At 40.9% G+C, this 21,591-nt stretch overlaps 1 protein-coding gene across 2 annotated transcripts in view; it reads right to left on the bottom strand.

The window, feature by feature from the left end:
- The window catches only part of LAMB4 (laminin subunit beta 4), an 87,049-nt gene that overhangs the window by 22,021 nt on the left and 43,437 nt on the right, over positions 1-21,591 (bottom strand). For both annotated transcript variants that reach the window (XM_061640346.1, XM_061640348.1), the window contains 8 exons: positions 20,099-20,276; positions 15,080-15,223; positions 13,348-13,579; positions 11,375-11,532; positions 10,351-10,575; positions 4,054-4,274; positions 2,802-2,898; positions 918-1,293 (listed from right to left, as the gene is read on the bottom strand). In XM_061640346.1, coding sequence (XP_061496330.1) covers positions 918-1,293; positions 2,802-2,898; positions 4,054-4,274; positions 10,351-10,575; positions 11,375-11,532; positions 13,348-13,579; positions 15,080-15,223; positions 20,099-20,276 — 1,631 coding nt within the window. The remainder of the gene's footprint in view (positions 1-917; positions 1,294-2,801; positions 2,899-4,053; positions 4,275-10,350; positions 10,576-11,374; positions 11,533-13,347; positions 13,580-15,079; positions 15,224-20,098; positions 20,277-21,591) is intronic.

The following is a 21,591-nucleotide window of genomic DNA, read 5'->3' as shown; positions in this document are numbered from 1 at the left end:
GCTAAAGTCATTAGTTACTCATTATGTCTGCAGATGCTTAGCTCATGTCAGGGGCCTGAGGCATTCTGGAGAAATATAGATGGTAGCCAGTGCTGCACCTGCTTTGCCCACTGCTTCTCTTCAGAGCGCTGGGCCAAAAATGTTTTAAACATATTAAAGGAGAGGTCAGTGCCAACTGCCTGATGGGCCCTCGCATTTTACCCTATTATGCTGGGTGCCAATGCTGAGTCCAGCAAAAGGAGAAACTTTGGTAGAGCCCTTCCTTTAGGTACCTCAGTTGCTCATTCCCCTTTCCCTGTATCTTGGCTTGTGAAGAGAATGAGCAACTGAGATACAAAATAAGCAAAAGACTCTGCCAGAACTTCTGTTGTTGTTCACACTGCAGGAATGGTGTGTTAAAGAGCTCTTTTTATGGCTCAGCATGGGAGAAAGTGGCTGAAGTGCATAATAGTGTGTTTGTGGAAGAGGAACAAGGCTCTTAGGTTCAAGTACCATGTTGGGGTTCGGATGTGGGGTTCAGGCACCAGGTCTATTATGTTTTTGGCACCTATTGACGACCTTCCTCTTTAAACAAGCCTTTTAAGTACTGACCTTAATCCAGTCTGCATCTGTGCTGCAATTGCTTTTTAAGTTCTTTTGTTTTAATACCTTTTAAAGTCTTTTGTTTTTAAGAGGTTTTAGAGTTTGTAGTGTTTTTGTTTGTGGCCCTGGGCTCCTTCTGGGAAGGAGGACAGGATATAAATTTAATAAACAAATTAATAAGGTGAAGCATTTTGGGAGCTGAATCTGGATTCCAGGCTTTCAGTTGCCTATCCCAACTCTGAGACCTCACCAAGCTTAAAGTATTATCTGTAACCCACAACTATATTATATTGTGAACGACTGAGCAACATCCTCTTTCAGGAAACAAATCTTACCGAATGTAGTCATGATCCTCCTTTAAGTTCAACAGCACCTCTGGCAACAGGGTGGGGCTTTTTAAAATTCTTTCTATTTCAGAAATTGTGTCTTCATGGCCTTTGAAGTCTGTATCACAGCCAGGCATTGTCTCTCTCTTATCTCCTAGTGTTGCTGCAAATCTCATTAATTTCTGAATTTTCTGAGAAAGGGAAGTAGTGATGCTATCCCACTGATCAAAACAAATGTGACAGCGGGAACAGGAAGGAAATTCCTGGTTGTAACCCCGGGCACATTGGTCACAGAACCTTCCAGTGACCCCAACACGGCAGTTGCATGCTCCAGTGTCTTTATCACACTTGGGCGTCAGAGTTCCATGATCGCTACACTTACATGCTGGCAGGGGGGAAAGCAATATGGTATCATTGCTGTTAATCAGTGAATGAAGGTATTGTTGTCGTTGCTATGTACCATTTAATTGCCAAGGTGGCTTCTAAACAGTTTATTAATATAAAACCATTTACAAAAAATATAAATGCAGAGAATTAAAAACACACAATAAAACAATTTCTTAAAAGCATTAAAATAAACACCCACAATTAAAACACATAAGTTACATGTTAGGAAAACAGGGCAGAAGCAGAACAAAGTTATTCCTCATTTATAAAATGTATATCCTGACTAATCTTTAGAGGAAACTCAAGGCAGCTAACAAATCAAAGTATCACAACAGTATCAATCCTCAGGTCCAAACTGAATCAGAAAGTCAAAGTGTTAACATACGTATTAACATAAAATCACAACAACAATTCTATAACTGCCATTAGAAAGAAAAATCAGAGTAAACCAGCAAAGAAATAAACAGCCAATGGTCACATCCTTACCAATTACCTAAAGCAGGACATAAAGGCTGAAGGAACTAGAGGAAGGTCTCAGATGATCAAAGCACGTGGGGAAGAACATACAGAAGAAGGCAGTCCTTAAAGAGCCCAGGTCTCAAGCCTTTTAAGGCCTTAAAGTTTAACACCAGCATCTTGACTTGAGCCCCAGAAAAGACCAGCAACCAGAGCAGATCACACAAAACTAGCATGATGGAAATCCACACAGCTAGCACCTGTCAACAAGATCAGCCCCCTGTGGTGTGCATTACAATAGTCCAATCTGGAGGTCCCCCACCTGCAGTGAACACCTGTCCCCAGCAGACTGCTGTCTGAAACAGAACCAGTGGGTGGCATCAGCATACAGAGAAATCTGCAACCCAAATCTGCAGATGTTTCTCACCTAACAGTTTTATGTAGATGTTAAACAGCATGGGGGCCATGATGGAACCCCATAGATCACCAGCCAAGGGGAAGAGCAGCAAACTCCTTGGTCTTCTGTCTCAGGAATGAGTGGAGCCACTACAATACTGTGCCCTCAGTTCCCGTCCCTTCAAGATGACCCAGAAGGATATCAATGCTGAAGATTCTGAATGCCAACAAGAGGTTCAGAACAACCAACAAGGTCACACTCTTCTGTCCACCTCCCAGGCCCGATCAGTTTCTGTACTAAAACAAGGCCCAAAGCCACCTTGGAAGTTTCACCTAAAAAACCCCTGGAGTTGCATCACCACAACCCACTAACTCAGTCTGAAAAAGGGATGTTAGTTGCCGCCACCGCCATGATTAAATTAATAATAACAGTATATATCCCACCCTTTCTCCCAAAGGAGCCCAGGGTGATAAACGCCAAAGTGACAAAACAATACAATTAAATCTAAAATGCAAACATATGTAAAACTTCTAAAAACATTTAAAAACATCTAAAAGTAGGTAACAGTTGTTCAAATCTGGGGGGGAGGGAGATTTTTTCCAGTTAAAACACTGTCAGTATTTTTGTTATGAACTACAACGTTAAGTACTTACAAAAACAATGGTTTTGAGGATCACCAAAATAATTTTCATCACATGTGTCACAACGTCTTCCCGTATAGCCCAATTTACATGGACATTGACCTGTAAACTGTAAAAAGAGTCCCAGTAAGAAACTGGCTGAACTGACTCCCTGATTTCAGGCACCAAAACATTTTATTGTGTCCAGACTAAAACTTTGTAACTTTTCATTTCATCTTGCTTTGCCCCTCAGTATCCTAGCACAGATTTGCACAGGTGTTATGCACATGTTGCTGCTCTCAATATTGCCAGATTCAGTTAGAGCAGAGGTTCCCAAACTTTCTATCCCCAAAGGTCACTTGAGATAGCCTGCAAAAGGTGGTGCAGAGGCAGCCCACAAAATGGACAGGTGGAGACAGAGTTTGGTATAATCAGCTTGCAATTATCGATATGATTTTCTACTGATATCTAATCCATCTTTGAAATGGAATTTTCCTGTGGCAAGGAGTTCCATAGTTCAACTTTTCTCAAGCTAAGTCCAAACATTTGCTCTGAAGATATTGTGATTTGGCCTCCCCATTTCAGGCAGAATTTGCTGACCTCTAAGAGAAGAAGGCTTTTTTATGTTATAAAAACATAATATACCTTTATATTTCCCACTGCCACCCTGGGCTCCTGCTGGGAGGAAGGGCAGGATATAAATCAAATAATAAATAAATATATTTGTGGGTTTTTTTACCCATCTCCTATAATTTCTTCTCCCATTCTCCTTTCACACACAGCTTGTACCTTATTACCCCACATCCAGCTGTTGGTTTCTTTCATCCCTCCTCCCTGGTCCTTTTACATTCACTTCTTCCTCCTGTAACAGTTTCCCTCTTATCCCCTTCCTTTCTATTCCAAGTTTATTTATATAACAATAACAAATAACAACAACACAACATAGTCCCTTATCTCACTTTTTAATTTCCTCCAACATCTCCTCTGGCCCTTCATCTCAGAGGAAGGAGATGTTTCTTCCCACCACCACTTCTCCTGGACACCTTTATTCAGCATGCAAGGAGTTGCTGATTGGTTTGACCAAAAGGTTGTGGCATGGCTAGGAGGTGGAGCGGGCAAGGAAAGAGACATTGGCCAAGCTGTGGCAATGAGGCCCACCTGAGAGTGGCCCAAGGCTCACTGGTTGGTCCCAGCCCCGTTTCAGAAACAATGGGTTAGAAGGAATCCTAAAATAAAGATTATAATTTATAAACATTATCATTTGTAATTAGCTCAATAGGCTTGCCTGATCACACAAGTTATTTTGGGAGTGCTTTGGATTGCAGTCACAGATGCGACATCCGGTTCCCTGGATCATGTTCCAGCAGCCAGAAGCACACTGGTCACACTCAGCGCCTACCACATTAGGTGCACAAGGGCATATTCCAGTTGTCTGATCACACACACACAAGCCATTTCCGGATGAGCATTTCACCGGGTTCACACCCAAAGAGTTACAGTTACATTCTGAAAATATAACAGTTATGGAAATGATCAATCCTTTAAAAAGCATTGTGCTACTAGGAATTTAAGAATCTAAGCATTTATAAGCCTCACTTTTCATAGAAATACATCAAGGTGGCTTACAACATACAAAGATACAATAAAATTTAAAAACTAATAAAAAGATAATTAAAAGCATTTATTTATTTATTTATTCTTTCAATTTCTATCCCACTCTTCGGCCTAGAAGGAGCGCAGAGCAGCAAACAAGAGACAAACCACTAAAAACATCTTAAAACATCTCAAAAACAAAACATCTTTTAAAAATCTTAAAAATAAAACATCTTAAAACAGTAATAAACACATCAATACTGCATTGGTTAGAGAGAAATTTATGTTACAAAGTCCTCTCTAAATAGTTTAGACTGTGTATACACATAATATACATTTAAAGCATATGCCTAGGGTTGCCATATTCCAGTTCCACAAATCCGGGCAGGTTAATTTGCATATTATGCAAATATTTGCATATTAATATTTGGATTGTCCAGTTGTTTTGTTTTTGTGCCTAGGAATTACCACCAAAAACTGGGGAAAGATGTGAGAAATCTTTTTTTTAAAAGCAACATTTTCAGCCTTAAATGCCTAGACTCTAGTTTCCAACACTATGGAGTATTTATTGATTGATTAAGAGAATTTATATCCTGCCCTTTTGCTGTTAAAAACAGAGCTCAGCACAGCTTACAAATATAATAAAAACAATAAAAATACACAATCAATATAAAAACATAATAAAAACACAAAATAGCAACAAACATAAAGTAAGTCAGGGCAGCAGCACAGTTAACCATAACATATACAATATATTTCAGGGATGTGGTGGGTGGAGAAAAACAAGCCAAAACGTTAGGAAAAGGAGTCTTTCACACCACATGCTCAGTTCTAAATACTGTTGCAGCAAGTTTTACAAGTTCCTCCAGTATTCCACTGGTGCAGGCACTCAGACATTCCAAGTATCTGTATGTTTCTTAGGTTTTATAAAAGCAGAGCTTTGCTTAACTCAAAATTTCTCAACCACATCTACACAGGTTCCACCTCCATACTCAAAATGAAACTGGGCCTGGAAGTGTGCAACAACCCCACACATACCTTGCTAATTAGATTACCAATGCCAGGATGTCTGTCTTATCGACTACTCTCCTGCTCCCCCCCCCACACCGGGCATCATGAAAGACCCAGTCCTGGGCTCAGAAACAAAATAAATATCTGGTCCTCTTCAAAGTACTGATAAGCCTCTTGTTTTAATTGAAATAATAATTATAAATTATTGTTCTTATCACTAATGGGAGTTAATTATCATGCATATGCTGCTGTTGCTTCTATGGCTGTAACGGAGTGAGGTTAAAGATAAGTGAAATGCAAATAGGAAAAAAAAACACAGAAGGCAGTAACACTTTCCTAAATGTAATACCATACCAACCACAACAAGATTCCTATGAGTAAGGCAAAAAACTAAGCATCTCACAACCAGTCAGGATTCCTAACCAAAAACCAAAAATATGATAAATGAAGAAATATGTATATAAGCATGACTATCAAATATATTTATTATTTACACAAACTGTAAAGATATTTATAGTACAATCCTAAGTTTATTTATTCAGAAGCAAGTCCCAGCATATTCAGTGGGGCTTCCTCAAACAGGGACAGAACTGCAACCTCAAGTGATAAGCAACTTCATTCACACAACCCAAAATTCCGAATCATGCCGCTTTACGCTGTTTTGCAACTGTTTATACTTGTTTTATGGTCATTGGATTTTAAATGGCTTTATTTCTTGTTGTGAGCTGCATTGGTTTCCAACCCTACCTCACAGGGGTGTTGGAAAGACTCCATACACGCACACACACACACAGCAGATGTATAAATACATACAGCCCATATAATAGTTTATTGTCAAACCAGCTGGTCATTGCAGAAAAATCAGTATTAGTTTTAAAAAAATCAGTATTACTTTCCTACAGAATAAAAACTGTAATACCTAAGCAAGCCCTGCCTACTTGCTTTAAAATTGGACTGGAGACAGAAAGAGTTAGAACACAAACATAATTCTTTTTTACATTCACTCCAAAGTCCCATTGATTTTCAGCACATTCATAACCATGTCTACTCAAAGTAAGTCCTATTGAATTAAATGGGATTTACTTTGGGCATATGGGATTAGCATTGCTTTTACAAAAAGCAAGTATTGGGAAGGTTTTCAAAACACTGCCCAAGCTCTGACTCCTGCACACAAGAGGAAAAAAAACTGAAATGTATATACTTACCCAATTTATGAGATTTTCAGATAAACGGGGTGTGTGTGTGTGAAACCACCATTTTGTTTTCTAGACACTGCCTCAGGTCAATGAAACTGAAACACAATCCCTGATTGGCTGCAATGCTGAACGGGCGGGGTTAAAGCTACAAAGTACTATAGTACAGTACTGTTTAAAGAAAGTTTTAACAGTCGAGGGGGGTGGCTGACGTTTTTATGTATATCTCGAGAACTGGACCACCTAGAAACTTAATTTTTTTAAAAAATTAAAGCTGAGAATCCAGGCCATGTAAGGGGCTAGCCGGGCGCCGGGTGGCATGCATAGAATCCGGGTAAAACCCGGCTATCCGGGCAATATGGCAACCCTACATATGCCCCCCCGCCCCCCAAGAATCCTGGGAACTATAATTTATCCCTCACACAGCTTCAGGTCCCAGCACCTTTAATAACCTACAGTTCCCAGGATTCTTGGGGGAGAAAAAAATGCTATAAACATATGTTTTGTACGCAGCTCTAGTGTTTTGATTCCATCACAGGCAAGTCCTCTTCTGTTGATCCCTTTCTGGTGTGGTCCCTTGGCTCTCCGTTCTTGGTCCCCCTGCTATTTCTCTGCATACCTCAGATATCCTTGTTTTCAGTAGCACATTCATAGACATCAGCTATACTTGGGGAGACTTCCTCCTTTCTGTTCAGTACTAACCTGCTCATGCATCCCACGTATTTATACTTGGATGTCTCACTGCCATCTCAACTGTAATATGCCCAAGACTGTCTCAATTCTCCTTAACTTTGCTTTTCTAGACCCCTTCTGTGTTCTTTGCCCATCACCATCCACCTAGGTAACATTCACACCAGACATTTATTCCACTGTTATTTCACTTTAAACAGTCATAGCTTCCCTCAAAGAATCCTGGGAAGTGTAGTTTGTTAGCACATAGGCCAATTACCAGTAACACATGCAGAATGCATCAGTTTGTGAAACTAAGTGGGAAAACGTGTGAGCTATCACAACAATTTTTTAAAAAACATATATAGATGAAGTTAAAATGAATTGTCATTTCCCTCAGTTTCTGAGTTGTTAGGGAGACTCATATTTCTTCACAGAGCTACAATTCCCAGGGTTCTCTGGGAAGAGGGGCTGGCTGTTAAACCGTTCTGAGAATTGTAGCTCTGTGAGGGGAATAGGTGTGTGGTACTGCTTTGTGTCCTTGATGGTATTTTCCTTTCCACTGTGCTTCTGGAGGTGGCTGCTTCCGCTTTGGATTAGCAAACTCGCTCAATATGCCCAACTTTTTGACAATACCGACACTGTGCACTTCTGAAACGGCAGGCACGTGATTCATGCACCGTGTCAGCTCTACACTGCGTCAGCAGTGCCGGTGGGGGGCTGGAAATTCCTGGGTGGTTGGAAATTCCTGGGTGGTTGGCAGGGAAGCAAAGTCCTTAGCCGGCAGTCTGGTCATAAATCTGCCAGGTCTAGGAGGAGGGGAGCTGATAAGGGCCAGGCTTGTCTGAAGCGTACTTGCCGAGTCAGGAGTCCAGAAGTGAGGTCAGTAGAGGTCCGGGATCAAGTGCCAAGGGGTCAGTCCGAAAGAGGGTGCCAGGAAACTAGGAACACACAAGCCACACCTGACGTTGCAGTCAGCAACAAGCTGCAGCTAAGGTGTGCCTTATAAAGAGCAAGGTTGACAGCAGGTGTGAGTCCTCAGCGTTTGGGCCTTAAGGAGACAGGCCTGCCTCTCTTCTGCCTGACCTTCTGCTGTCTACGTTCTGCAGGTGAGGGGGGAGTATCCTGTTCACTGTCTGTGTCTGGCTGCAGGGCCTCTGCTGTCCCTGGGGTGCTCTGCAGCTGAGGGGCAGAAGGAGCTGGATTCTCAGGAGGCTCCTCCATGTCTCCTTCTGAGTCTGCTGCTCCTGGGTCTGCTGCTGTTACTCCCAAGTCGTCCTCATCTGAGGAGTCCTCTGACGGGGCCATGACACACCACAGCTCTTACATTTCACTGGAGAAACTTGTCTGGATCTCGGAGGTCCTGCAGCACCTACTCTGGTTGACGAGCACTTGCACTGCAGCCTGTGGATCTCTAGAAGTTGTTGATTTGAATCTTCAGCCACCTGGGTTTCTGAACAGGGTGAGTTTTTTGCCAAGTGCACTTCTCGGGCGCTTGCTGCTGCTGCTTCTGTAGCCAGAGCTTCCTCTAATGCAGTCTTGAACATGAGCTGTCCTTTTGTAAACAGACACTTTTGCAGGCCCTCATCATGCAACCCACGGACCAGGCGATCACGCAGCATCTCCTCAAGGTTTGGGAAATTGCAGTGTTTCACCATGTGTCTAAGTTCAGCAACATACAGTGACACACTCTCTGTTGGGCCCTGATTTCGTTTGCAGAAAGAATTGCGTTGTGCTATTTCAGACAGTTTTGGAGAGAAATGTCCTTGTGAAGCATTCAGGATATCCTCATGAGATGTATTAGCAAGTTTTGCTGGTGCTACGAGGGCCTGGGCTAGGTCAAAGGTGTCCGGCCCACAGACACTGAGTAACACAGCACACTTCTTCTCTGTCTCTGTAATGCCATTTGCTGCCAAGTAAAACTCCAGCCTGGCTGCATAACTTTCCCTGTGTGCCTCACAGAATCCCATCCTCATCGCCAGTGAAAAGTATCATGAAGGAAGAGGCCACACAGAGGATCTAATAACAACAAGAACTTTATTACAGTAGGGCCCCGCTTCCCGGTGCTTCGCTTCCCGGTGTTCTGCTAATGCGGCGGCTTTGATTCCCCATTTTAAAAGCCAATTTTGCCCTTTTGCAGCATTTTTGCGCAACGCGCCCCATTATATTCAATGGGGTTCTGCTTTACGGCGATTTCCACTTTACGGCAGGGGTCCGGAACAGAACCTGCCATATAAGCAGGGCCCCCCTGTATAACTAATTATATACAGAGAACAAGGTCCACAGCATGGTGCTGCTTGTAAGGCAGGTCTGGAACTGAAACTGCCACAGCCTGGGGCTGACTCAGCAGTTCCTGGTATGGCAAGCCTGGAGGGCCAATACACTACACAAGCTATCCTTCCCATGATTCCTTGGGGGACACCATGACTGTTTAAAGTGGAATAATAGTGGAATAAATGTCTAGTGTGAATGTAGCCTCAGTCAGACAAGTATGAACTAGTCAACCAGACCATGGGGCTTTATCTCCAATTCTTCTTTTCCTGCGCTTCCTACATTCAGTCTATCACTTGCATTGCAACAATTATTCCTGGTGAGAAATTGGCATGAAAGTGCATATCCTCCATTGTTGCATTAGAGTCTACAGTGTTAGGGACGGTGTCTTAAGGTAAGTTCACAGGTGCATGTGTGAACCAGGTCTTGTTAAATATATAACTTTGATTTTATTTTAAAGGTTTATATTTATTATTTCTAGAACACTTTGCAATGGACAAAGTTTTTTACAGTCAGCATCTCATGTATACTGAAACCTGAATTCTCTGCACATGCTTTCTTTTAGTCTCCCTATCAGCTCCACTCCTAGTACACCTTTAGCCCACTAAAGTATTCTTTCTTCTTCCCATTCATTGTTTTAATCCAAAGAAAATAGTCGACCTTGTGCAATAACATTGCAATCAAAATAAATTATACTAATTAGGAGAATTCATACTAATTTTATTAATCATCATTATTAATAATAATAAATTAATTTTGTACATTATTCATTCTAGCCACACCATTTTTATATTATTTTAAGTGCTCAGTTCTTAACTTGCAATCTATAGAGGTTGTTTGCTTACTTCTACAGTTCCGAAGAAGTGCTGATCCAAAGTAACCAGGTTTACAGAACTCACAGTTTGGTCCATGCGTGTTGTATAAGCATTTTGAGCACTCTCCAGTATCCTTGTTACATGAATCAGGATCATTCACATCAATATTGTTATTGCAGGAGCATGGAAGACACGGGCTTGCTACTGCCTCTAGATTCCTGTAGAACCCACTGGAGCACTCATCACACTGATTACCTACCAAAACAAATTCAACCAAATTGTTGCCGCATTGATTATAGTCAGACAACACTCACATTTCCAGAAGTAAAATTAAACATGTTGTTTCCATAATATAATTACACAGAGCCATGATTTTTAAGTAACTGGAAACCACCACTACTCTTGGACACTTACCGTGCAAACCTATGTTTATCTACTTGGATGTGAGTTCAATGTATAGGACACTGTGAGTTCAGTGTATAGGACTACAGCCTTAAACTTCACTGCCCTCAAGCCTAGAAACTTCACTACATGCTGGTTCTATCTGTTCAACTCTTCCACCAGTGGTGGGGAACCTCCAAGCCTGTGGTCCACTAGGCCTCCCTGTTTGGCCTATAGTTTGGCCAAGCCTTGCCCACCCACTGTATACCTGATGTCAACTTTTATTTATTTATTACTTGATTTATATCCTGCCCTTCCTCCCAGCAGGAGGCCAGGAGCAAACAAAACCACTAAAAACACTTTAAAACATCATAAAAACAGACTTTAAAATACATTAACACAAAACATCTTTAAAAACATTTTTTAAAAAGCTTTCAAGATATCTTAAAAAAAAGGTTAGAGACACAGCTGGGCCAAAAAGGGGTTAGCACATAGGCCAATTACCAATAACATATGCAGAATGCTTCAGTTTGTGAAACTAAGTGGGAAAATGAGTGAGCTATCACAACCATTTAAAAAAATATATACATAGACAAAGTTAAAATGAATTGTGATTTTCCTCAGTTTCTGAAAACATAAAATTATGAAACTCATAAAAGACTATGTTTCCTACCTGAATAGCCCACAAAACAGTTGCAGACCAATAGCAAAGTCCAAGGATCTTGGTAACAGGAATGTGCAAAGTACCTAATGCTTGTAGGCAAATCGGGACACATGCATGGACGACATGGCTCTCTTTTGAGAGGGTTTCCATAGTAACCATCCACACATCTGCCAGAAAGAACAATGAACTTATTTTAAAGTAACATAAGAACATCAGAGCATAAGAAGAACTCTGATGGATCATATCATCTCACAGTGGCCAATCAGATGTCTCTGGGAGACTACAAGTGGGCCATGAGTGTAATATAGCCCTCTCTTGCTATGATTCATACCGCCTCTGAACCAGGAGGTAGCATAAGAAGTAGCATACAGTTCCTTTTTTTTTTTCTTACAGTTTTGTCACTTCTTATTTTGGCACAGAATGTGTGGGGCAGCCCTGACAATTTATCAATATCAAAAATGCTGTTACATTTCCAAACCCTGAGTCCATGGTACTGAATGTATATAATACCCCAATCCAGTGAAAATTTATGCACACATTTAGGGTGGTCAAGGCAAAGGCAGAGGAGGAGCAAGACAAAAGGGGAATGCAGTCTTTAAAACACAAGGGCAGGTTTCCTGTCTCTTAATTGTTCAGACCAGAGAGCAAGCCTGTCCTAAAAACTTTTACAGAGATCAGGGATCTACGATGGCCTAGAGGTGCAAGGAGGGTTACTTGGTCTCCTAGAAATCTTATCATTTGGCCAGAGCTGGATAATCCCTGCCTGACGTCATCACTTCAAGATTCACTGTTGACTTGAATCATGACATCAGTGGGTCTAAACATATATTGGATTGTGATCACTATCTTTAAAATATTGTTCAGCTATAGAGGGCACACTAATTTCTACTCCATTTGCTTGCAATGTTTCCAACACCAAGGGCCATACGAGATCAGGAGGTGGATGATAAATTTGTATACAATTAATATAATAATTTTAATATTCTGAGGATGAATATACTTGCCAATACACCATAGCACTTCCCTTCAATGATGCCATTATTACAATTTCTGATGTGAGACCAGGGCTGCCCATTCTTGGTATGTTTTAAAGACAATCCTCAATTAACTAAGATCCAAGTGTGTTTGCAGGACATAGATAGGATAGTGCTCAAGAGTTTAACTTGAAATGGAAATGGACTGCCTTCAAGTCGATCCTGACTTATGTTGACCCTATAAATAGGGTTTTCATGGTAAGCTGTATTCAGAAGTGGTTTACCATTTTCTTCCTCTGAGGCTGAATGGCAGTAACTGGCCCAACATCACCCAGTGAGCTTCATGGCTGTGTGGGGATTCGAACCTTATCCCCAGGTCATAGTCCAACACTAACCACTACACCACACTGGCTCTCACAAGTTTACCTTAAGTATGGGTTATATTAGCTTTGTAAATGCTGATCCAGCCAAAGCACAGATACAGTGCTCACACCTGGAGGATTTCCATAGGAATCAATAGAGCCCCATTTGATTCCTTTAAAGCCTTTATTCCACTTTTCATCTGAAAAAAGCTCCCAGAGCGGCTTACACAGATAATAAAAACAAGGCAGTTTTTGTCCACAGGCTGACAATCTGACAACACGAAAGGAAAAGAGGATGAGGAGGGAAAACAAAAAATAAGCTCAGGTACCTGTTCTTGCTTATCATCTCTCTGTCTGCTGCAGCCTGATAGAATAGCTGCTGTCAGGTAACAGCTGAAAAGGGAGAAGCCTCATGGAACTGAAAGAGCTGATGGAGTGGACCTACTGCCTATGTTTGAGTTTGGGCACATGCACATTAGCAGCACAAAAGCCATTGCGTGGAATGGGAGTTATAGGTATACCCATATCCCCTTTAAGCCCTCCCATAAACATTATTTCCCCCCCCAGCCAACACCCCCATTTCTGCTATTTTTTATCCCAATCATTTAAGGATATGTGCATTTTCTAAATATCTGTCCACCCATACCTTTCACAGTTGGCTCCAGCAGTAAACCCTCTGCAGTTCAAGCATGCTCCAGTCTGTGCGTCACAAAGTTCTGCAAAGCCGTTGCAAGGGCAAGGGCGACAATGGGGAAATCCAAAATATCCAGCCAGGCATTGACTGCACTGTCGGCCACGTATTTCTGGCCGGCATGAACACTGCCCTGTCACCTGGTCACACAGAGCACTCACTGATCCTTGAGGATGACAATCACATGCTTGATGAAAAAAGCAGAAGGTGATAGTTTAGAGATGGTACATTGTTTTGTTATCTTAATATAAAGCCCTCAATATGATGTGACCTGGATATCTGTGTAGCTGTCTCCTACTCCTTGATGACCATATAGAGTGCCATACATGATGGAGAACCCCTTAAGGGGTCCTGGCCCCAGGCAATTTGGGCCCTTGAAAACTGATAAAGAAGAAATGGATTTCTTTCCCTTAGTCACACACAGCAGGCATTAAAAGCAGGCCTGCGTGTATGGAAAAGCAGAAAAAGGGTTAAGCTCACTTTGCTGCAAATTCCTGAGCATCTCTCGGTGCCAAGAATGGCTAAAGCATGACTGCAGATCATTAATTTGGTATTGTTTTACTATTTGATCTTGGGAATGAGGTTTCTGATCTCTTCTACTATAGAATAATGGCTGCAGCTAAGGGGAAGCTTTACAACAGAATCTAGGTAGAAATGAGATAGAATTTTAGCTTGATATTGATTTTTTATAATAGCATAAATGTAATAAGTGTGTGGGCACCTCCATCCCTCTGTGTTTGATGGAGAGCGGCTGGCTCATGTTTGCCCTTTTCCTTTTTTGTGTTTCCTAAACATTTTTTTAATATCATGTGGCTTTCAGCTATAATATGGTGATTTGAAATTAATCCTTTTCTATAGCAGTATATAGAATTTCCAGTCCTTAAGGGAAATCAAAATTGGCTTTGCATCATGGTATTGTCTAAAGTACAGTCTGTTATGTCCCAGGCCAGCTTGGCTGGTCAGGAGCCATGAAGGAATGAAAAGTATGGTACATATTGGTTTCAGAACGGTACAAAATCATCAGTATCTATGACAGTAGAATATTGGTAACCCAGGTCAAGTAGACAGCAGATAGATTAGAGATATTAGTCAAAGAAGAGACAAGACAATGAAGATGGAAGGTATCTGCGAAAGTATGAATATACATATGTTCATTTTAATAAAGCTATCCGGTTGGTTGGAAATATTTCAAGAGGGAAGAAACTGTTATGTTACATAGGGAAGAACTTGGGGGATTGGTTAAATACTGTCACATGCTGTAATTTTAAGGTATAAAGATCTGTGCACACCATACCTCTTTACAATCCCTTCCAGACTTTCTGGAGGACTGACCCTGCATATGCTTGTAGAAATAAAGGCCTACCTTTTTGCTTTAGGCCTGTGTCATTGATTACTTAAAGGACCCCCAGCAAAAGATCCCAAGGAGAAAGAATTCTACATACAATCTATATTATACCCATTATTACAAGTGCACTGTGAGGCAAGTCCCTGTTTTACAGGTGAGGAATGTATAATGTGAAATAATGACTTGTTCATTTGAGAGATCAGTTTTGGTACCCCAGCTTCAAGGAAAACAAAGGTCTAACAATGTTTAAAATATTTTTTAAAAGGTAAATAGCTAAACAAAATTAAACCCCACAAAACCACAACAAAACACAACTTAAAGTGAGTGCAGATCAATACTTACAAAGACAACCTTGGGACCCAAAGCTATGGCTTCCAGCTGAGCATTTATCACAACAGTAGCCGATGACATTTGGTTTGCATTGACATTGGCCTCCAAGTTTCTTGCAGTCAGAGCTCATTGAACCTTGTGGATGGCACCTGCAGGCTTTCAACAGACACACACTCTGTATATACCTTCTTCATATAAATAGATGATACAACCAAACTGTATTTATTGATTTCAATTTAGTTATACTCTTCTTCAGGAGAACAAAGTAATACATAAAATATCATCAATGCAACCTAAACATTAAAAAAAAAACACCAGGATTATAACTGGCAAAACAAGAAAGCCAGCCAAAATTGTTTTAGTCTTAGGCAAGGTGAAAACAAATCCAAACAAAAATGTTTGGTCTGCTTCCTTTTTGGCTTGCTTCCTTTAACAAGGAGTTAACTTTGCTTCTATTGGGAAGCAAAGGCTAGAGCCACTATTGTAAAGATCCTGCTTCTTTTCCACGCTATTCTCACTTTGCATCCCATTGGTGATCTTCAAGAGTGGGAAGTATGGAGGATGCCCAAGCTGCCTTGAAGGCAAAATCAGCCATTGACATTTGCAGTTATCAGACAGTGACACTGCCACTACCTCTCAGTTCATCTCCCAAGTGAGAATGATTCTAAAAGTTGCAGGTTAATTTTCCACTGGGATGGGAGTGCCTACTAGTTCAGCCTCTATTGAGTGAGTTCAGTCTGCTTTCCCTTGGTCAAAGCATGTAGCATGGAAGTGCAGTCTGGCATGTGCAGGGGAAAGATCCTTTGATTGTCAAAAGTACATGGTGAAGTCCCAGGCTCAAAATGAATCAGGTTTATTAAGATTAGGAATGGAGATACAAGGGATAAAGGAGAAAACATATAGGTAGCATAAAATAAAGCAAAGGTTTACTCTCTAAATCAGCTGTAGCTAGCCTATGGCTCTTCAGATGTTGTTGAACTCCAACTCCCACCAGACCCCGCCAGCATTGCCAATAGTCAGGGATGATGGGAGCTGTAGTCCAGTAACATCTGAAGGGTCAAAGGTTTGCCACCCCTGCTCTAAACAACCTAAATTAGACTGTCTTAAAGAAGAATCTCACATTTTCTTGTGAGAAGCAAGGATCAACTATGAGATGTTCAGTAAATGACAATTTTTATAGGGAATCATCTCCATTTTTAAACATGTAGAGTCAGGGGAGGGGATTGTAATTAGGTACAGCTATGTGGGTTTTGCACAACTCTGATAGGAACAGCTCCTCTAGGATGCACACCTTAACATGGTGAGGGGGTTTAAGATTATTGAAGAAGCTGAGAGCAATGCCATAAGAAGTCTAGAGCAAGAGGCTAGACTCCTAGCAGGGGCACTCAAGGAGGAATGGTCAAAGCTGAGACACCAGACTAAGATGCATCCAGACTCAGAGGAAGGCAATGGTAAACCACCTCTGAATACTTTTTACCATGAAAACCCTATGGATATGATATGCAACATGAAATAGTGCTGGAAGACAAGACCCCCAGGTCAGAAGGCATTCACTGAGCTACTGAGGAAGAACAACAGATCCGTACGAGTAGCGCTGTGACTAATGGGCCAAAGCCAAAAGGAAGCCCAGAGGCTGATGCACACAGATGCGAAAGGAGAGTCTGGAGTTGTACGACGTATGCAATAGTAACATGGAATGTGAGAAGCATGAACCAGGGAAAGTTAGAAACTGTCAAGCAAGAAATGGAACGTATCAATATTACAAACAATACTTGGTGTGAGTGAATTAAAATGGACAGGTATGGGACACTTTCAATCAGGCAACTACAAAATATTGCTGTAGGGGTGACTTTGCTGGGACCATCAAGGGGCAAGTTTTTCCACCTGCTTTGCCCCACCCCTCTACCTGGACCTTATCAGGAGGAGCTACAGACTGAGAGGTGCTGCTGCTGGGGTGAGACTGCTGGGACCATCAAGGGGCACACTTTTCCACCTGCTTTTGCCCGTCACCCCTGCTATCAGTGACATTTTTCTGGGGACTGTCCTTTACCAGGAAGATGAATGCTTCTGGATAGCTGTTAATGCTTTTTAGAAATGCTATAATTTTGTTAGTTTGATTTTTTGTAAATTGTATTGTTTTTATTTGTATTTTGTATTTGTTTTTTATTTGTGTGTAAGCTGCCTTGGGGGCCTTTCTGGCCAAAAGGTGGCCTAGAAATAAAACAACATAACATAACATTTTCAATCAGGCAACTACAAAATATTTTATGCAGGAAATGAGAAATTAAGAAACGGGTTGCTCTAATAGTAAGAAGTGATGTAGCAAAAGCAATTAGGAGCTGTAACGCAAAGTCTGAGTGAGTGATATCAATGACACTTAACAGGAAACCTATCAACATAACCATCATCCAAGTTTATGCTCCAACAGCAAACACAGAAGAAGAGAAAATGCAGAGATTTTATACAGAAGTACAGGAAGAAATTGATCACACACCAAAACAGGATGCTCTGATAATCATGGGGGACTGGAATGCAAAAGTAGGGAACAGAGAACTAGAAATTGTGGGGAAATGGGGCTTAGGAGATAGAAATGAAGCAGGAGAAAGACTTATTGAATTCTGTGAGCCAATAATTTGTTTTTTGCAAACACATTTTTCGAGCAACCGAAAAGACGACTGTACACATGGACATCACCAAATGGTCAATAGAGGAATCAAATCAATTATATAATTGGAAGCAGAATATGGAGAAGTTCCATACTTTCTGCAAAAAGAAGACCAAGGGCAGACTGCAGAACAGATAATGAACTAGTAATATCGAAAATCAGAGTAAAGCTAAAGAAGAACAACAAAGCAATCATAATGCCAAAATACAATTTAAACATTTCAGAAGAATTAAAAGATCAGAGGAACAGATTTGAGTCTTTAAACTTAGTTGACAGTGAACCAGAACTATGGAGTGAATCAGGGAAGAATGCAAAACGGCATTACCTCTAGTTAAAAAGAGAGAAAGAACTCAATGGATGACTGAAGAAACTCTTAAAGTGGTTAAAGAGAGAAGGAAAGCAAAAGCAAAAGGAGATTATATATAGAAACACAGTTAGAACCCTAAATGCAATAATACAGCAACTAGTACATAGGGACAAAAAAGAACTACTACAATAATTATTGTACAGAAATAGAAGAGGATAATAAAAAAGGTAGAACAAGAACCCTATTCCAAAATATTAGAAAAATCAAAGGGAAGAGGTACCAAAGATCATATTACAAACATACGTAATGGAATGGACCAAGGAATTTCAGAAGGAAATCACCCTGTGCTTTATAGATTACAGCAAAGCCTTTGATTGTGTAGATCACGAAATACTATGGAATGCTTTAAAAGAAATGGGGGTGCCACAGCATCTGATTGTTCTGATGGGCAACCTATTTTCTGGACAAGAGGCTACTGTAAGGACAAAATATGGAGAAACCAACTGGTTCCACATCGGAAAGGGTGTGAGACAAGGATGTATTTTATCATCCTATTTGTTTAATCTATATGCAGAACATATCATATGGAAAGCGGGACTGGACCAAGATGAAGGAGGTGTGAAAATTGGAAGGAGAAATATCAATAATTTAAGATATGCGGATGATACCATACTATAAGCAGAAACCAGTAATGACCTGAAATGAACGCTGATGAAAGTTAAACTGGAAAGCATAAAAGCAGGACTACAGGTGAACGTCAAGAAGACTAAAGTAATGACAACAGAAGATTTATGTAACTTCAAAGTTGATAATGAGGACATTGAACTTGTCAAGGATTATCAATACCTTGGTGCAGTCGTTAACCAAAATGGAGACAATAGTCAAGAAATCAGAAGAAGGCTAAGACTGGGGAAGGCAGCTAAGAGAGAACTAGAAAAGATCCTCAAATGCAAAGATGTGTCACTGAACACCAAAGTCAGGATCATTCAGACCATGGTATTCCCGATCTCTATGTATGGATGTGAAAGTTGGACAGTGAAAAAAGTGGATAAGAGAAAAATCAACTCATTTGAAATGTGGTGTTGGAGGAGAGTTTAGTGGATACCATGGGCCATGAAAAAGACAAATAATTGGGTGTTAGGACAAATTAAACCAGAACTATCATTAGAAGCTAAACTAATGACACTGAGGCTATCATACTTTGGACACATAATGAGAAGACATGATTCACTAGCAACGTCCATAATGCTGGGAAAGACAGAAGGGAGTAGAAAAAGAGGAAGACCAAACAAGAGATGGATTGATTCCATAAAGGAAGCCACATACCTGAACATACAAGATCTAAACAGGGTGGTTTACAACAGTTGCTACTGGAGGTTGCTGATTCATAGCGTCACCATACGTCGTAATCAACTTGAAGGCACATAACACACACAATATGAACAGAGTTTTGACACTCGGTACAGGATGTGTTCAACACATAGGCAAAGGAGCGCCTTGGGAGATGGGCCATAGCCATCTTTCAACTCCAGGAAAGGTGGAAATAAAAACTGGAAGAAATTTGCAACCTACTCCTGGTAGACAAAACCACCAATGGGGATTCCAGCCTATGTGCAGGGAGATGCTTGAAATGCGGCAGGTAGTTTGCTAAGTAGTGGGAAGAAGCTAGACTATCATGCCAGGTAAAGAGTATTTTTAAAATGTCAGGCAATTTATAGTCAGGCCTTTGTGCTCCCTAAAATATGCTGGACACTGGCCATTTGCAGGTTAAAACCACCTTGAACTATGCTTCCAAATGAATTGGAAGCCAAAACAGAACTCTCATAATCTGCAGTATCACATCCCAGCATAAAACAGGCTGTTGAATTTTGTACCATTTGTGAGCATCTTTCAATGTCACACCATTATCACATGCAAGCAGTTTTAGTGACACCATGTCTCTTAAGTTTTTTAAGTTTCTTAAAAGAAGTTAGAAATACAGAAATTATTTTTATTTCTGCATCTCGGAAAATGTAAGCAGCATGCAAAAGCAGGAAAAGCGAGTGGCATTGATACTTACGAACTGCTCCGTTGTGAATACGGGCAGACAGACTTGTTATTAGTTTTGCACATGCTTCTGGGAAGATATGGGGTCCAATTTCTGAAGCTATTTCAATACAGTGGTACTGCTGATACTCTTCTAAATCATTTTTGTTGCACAGGTTTTCCACAGAACTGATTCTGGGAATGAGTCCAAGCTTTGAAATTGGCAAAAGCAAAGGGATAAATTTTAAATGACTGTATAGAACAGTATAGTTTTTTTTGGGGGGGGGGAAATTGTGTTTAACAGTTGAATTAGATTAATAATATACTCCTGGAGGGGAGGGGGTGGGCTCCAGCAACCCCTGTGGGGAGGAGGGGGGAGTTTTGGTGAGGTTGGTGAGTGAAGTGAGCAGGGTGGCAGTCCCTAGTTTCCTAATTATTTTTAAATTGAATCCTGCAATGTAAAGTAAGAGAGGCTCATACAAAAGTTGCTCTTTTTTGTTTATAATGCACTGAATTGTATACAGGCAGGCCCTGCTTTTCGCCATTCTGCTAATGCGGCGTTGCGCAAATGCAAAGTCCCCGCTTTAAGGCGCTTGTTCTGCTTTTACGGCGGTTTTTCTCGTTGTGCGCCATTTTTGTGTCATTTTCGCACAACGCGTACCATTATTGTCTATGGGTTCTGCTTTTCGGCGGCAGTCCGGAACAGAACCTGCTGTATAAATGGGGCCCACCTGTACTTGGTGCTTTACAAGCAATTAAATACCCAAGTTCCTGACAAAGACTTATAACATGTAAATGACCCTAAACAAAATGGAAAGGGTAGGATAAATGGGAGGCCAAACCCATACGAGGGCAACACCTTTATTAGACCAACCAAACATCACAAAATAGTGAGCAAGCTTTCAAGTTCTCCAGAACTCTTTATTAGGCTAGATGTTGAACAAAGTAAGGGCAAGGGGATGCTGGAAAGGAAAAACAAAGTAAGCTTATGTTGAAGCCCCGGAGTCTGCATTTTTACAAGATGGAATGGGGGGGGCATAGCAGACAATGAGATTAGGTTGTACTGGGTGCTATGCAAGCAACCGTTTGGGTCAATGTTAATGTCTCTCATTTTTTCCAGACTAAAGCTCAGTTTGCTACTTTTCTGCATCAGGTTGCCATTTTTAAAAAACAAAGTCCTCACAAAATATTGTCAGCATTTTAGTGCACATTTCGCCCAATATATACACAATTTTGTATACAATTTTGCCTGACATGCACATTTTAAAGCAATTTCCCCTAATAAAATGTATTTGTTTGCACACTTTCACCTAATATACTGTTATGCACTACCTCAATCTCTGAGTGGTATGAGACTTCCAGGGGTTGCTGCACTTATCCAGGGTTTGGTTTCAATGGAGAGCAGGTCAGCGGAGACTATGGTGTCTTATAGGATATATGGTTTTTATTTACACATATTTGCAACCTGAGCTTAAGATGGAAGGGATCACAGCATTAACAGTCCAATAGATCTTGCTTTTCCATCAC

Source organism: Rhineura floridana, chromosome 8, assembly GCF_030035675.1.
Source record: "Rhineura floridana isolate rRhiFlo1 chromosome 8, rRhiFlo1.hap2, whole genome shotgun sequence".
In the NCBI taxonomy this organism is placed as follows: Eukaryota; Metazoa; Chordata; class Lepidosauria; order Squamata; family Rhineuridae; genus Rhineura; species Rhineura floridana.
Note: the sequence above shows the minus strand (reverse complement) of the source record. Positions and strands in the feature narration are given on the sequence as shown.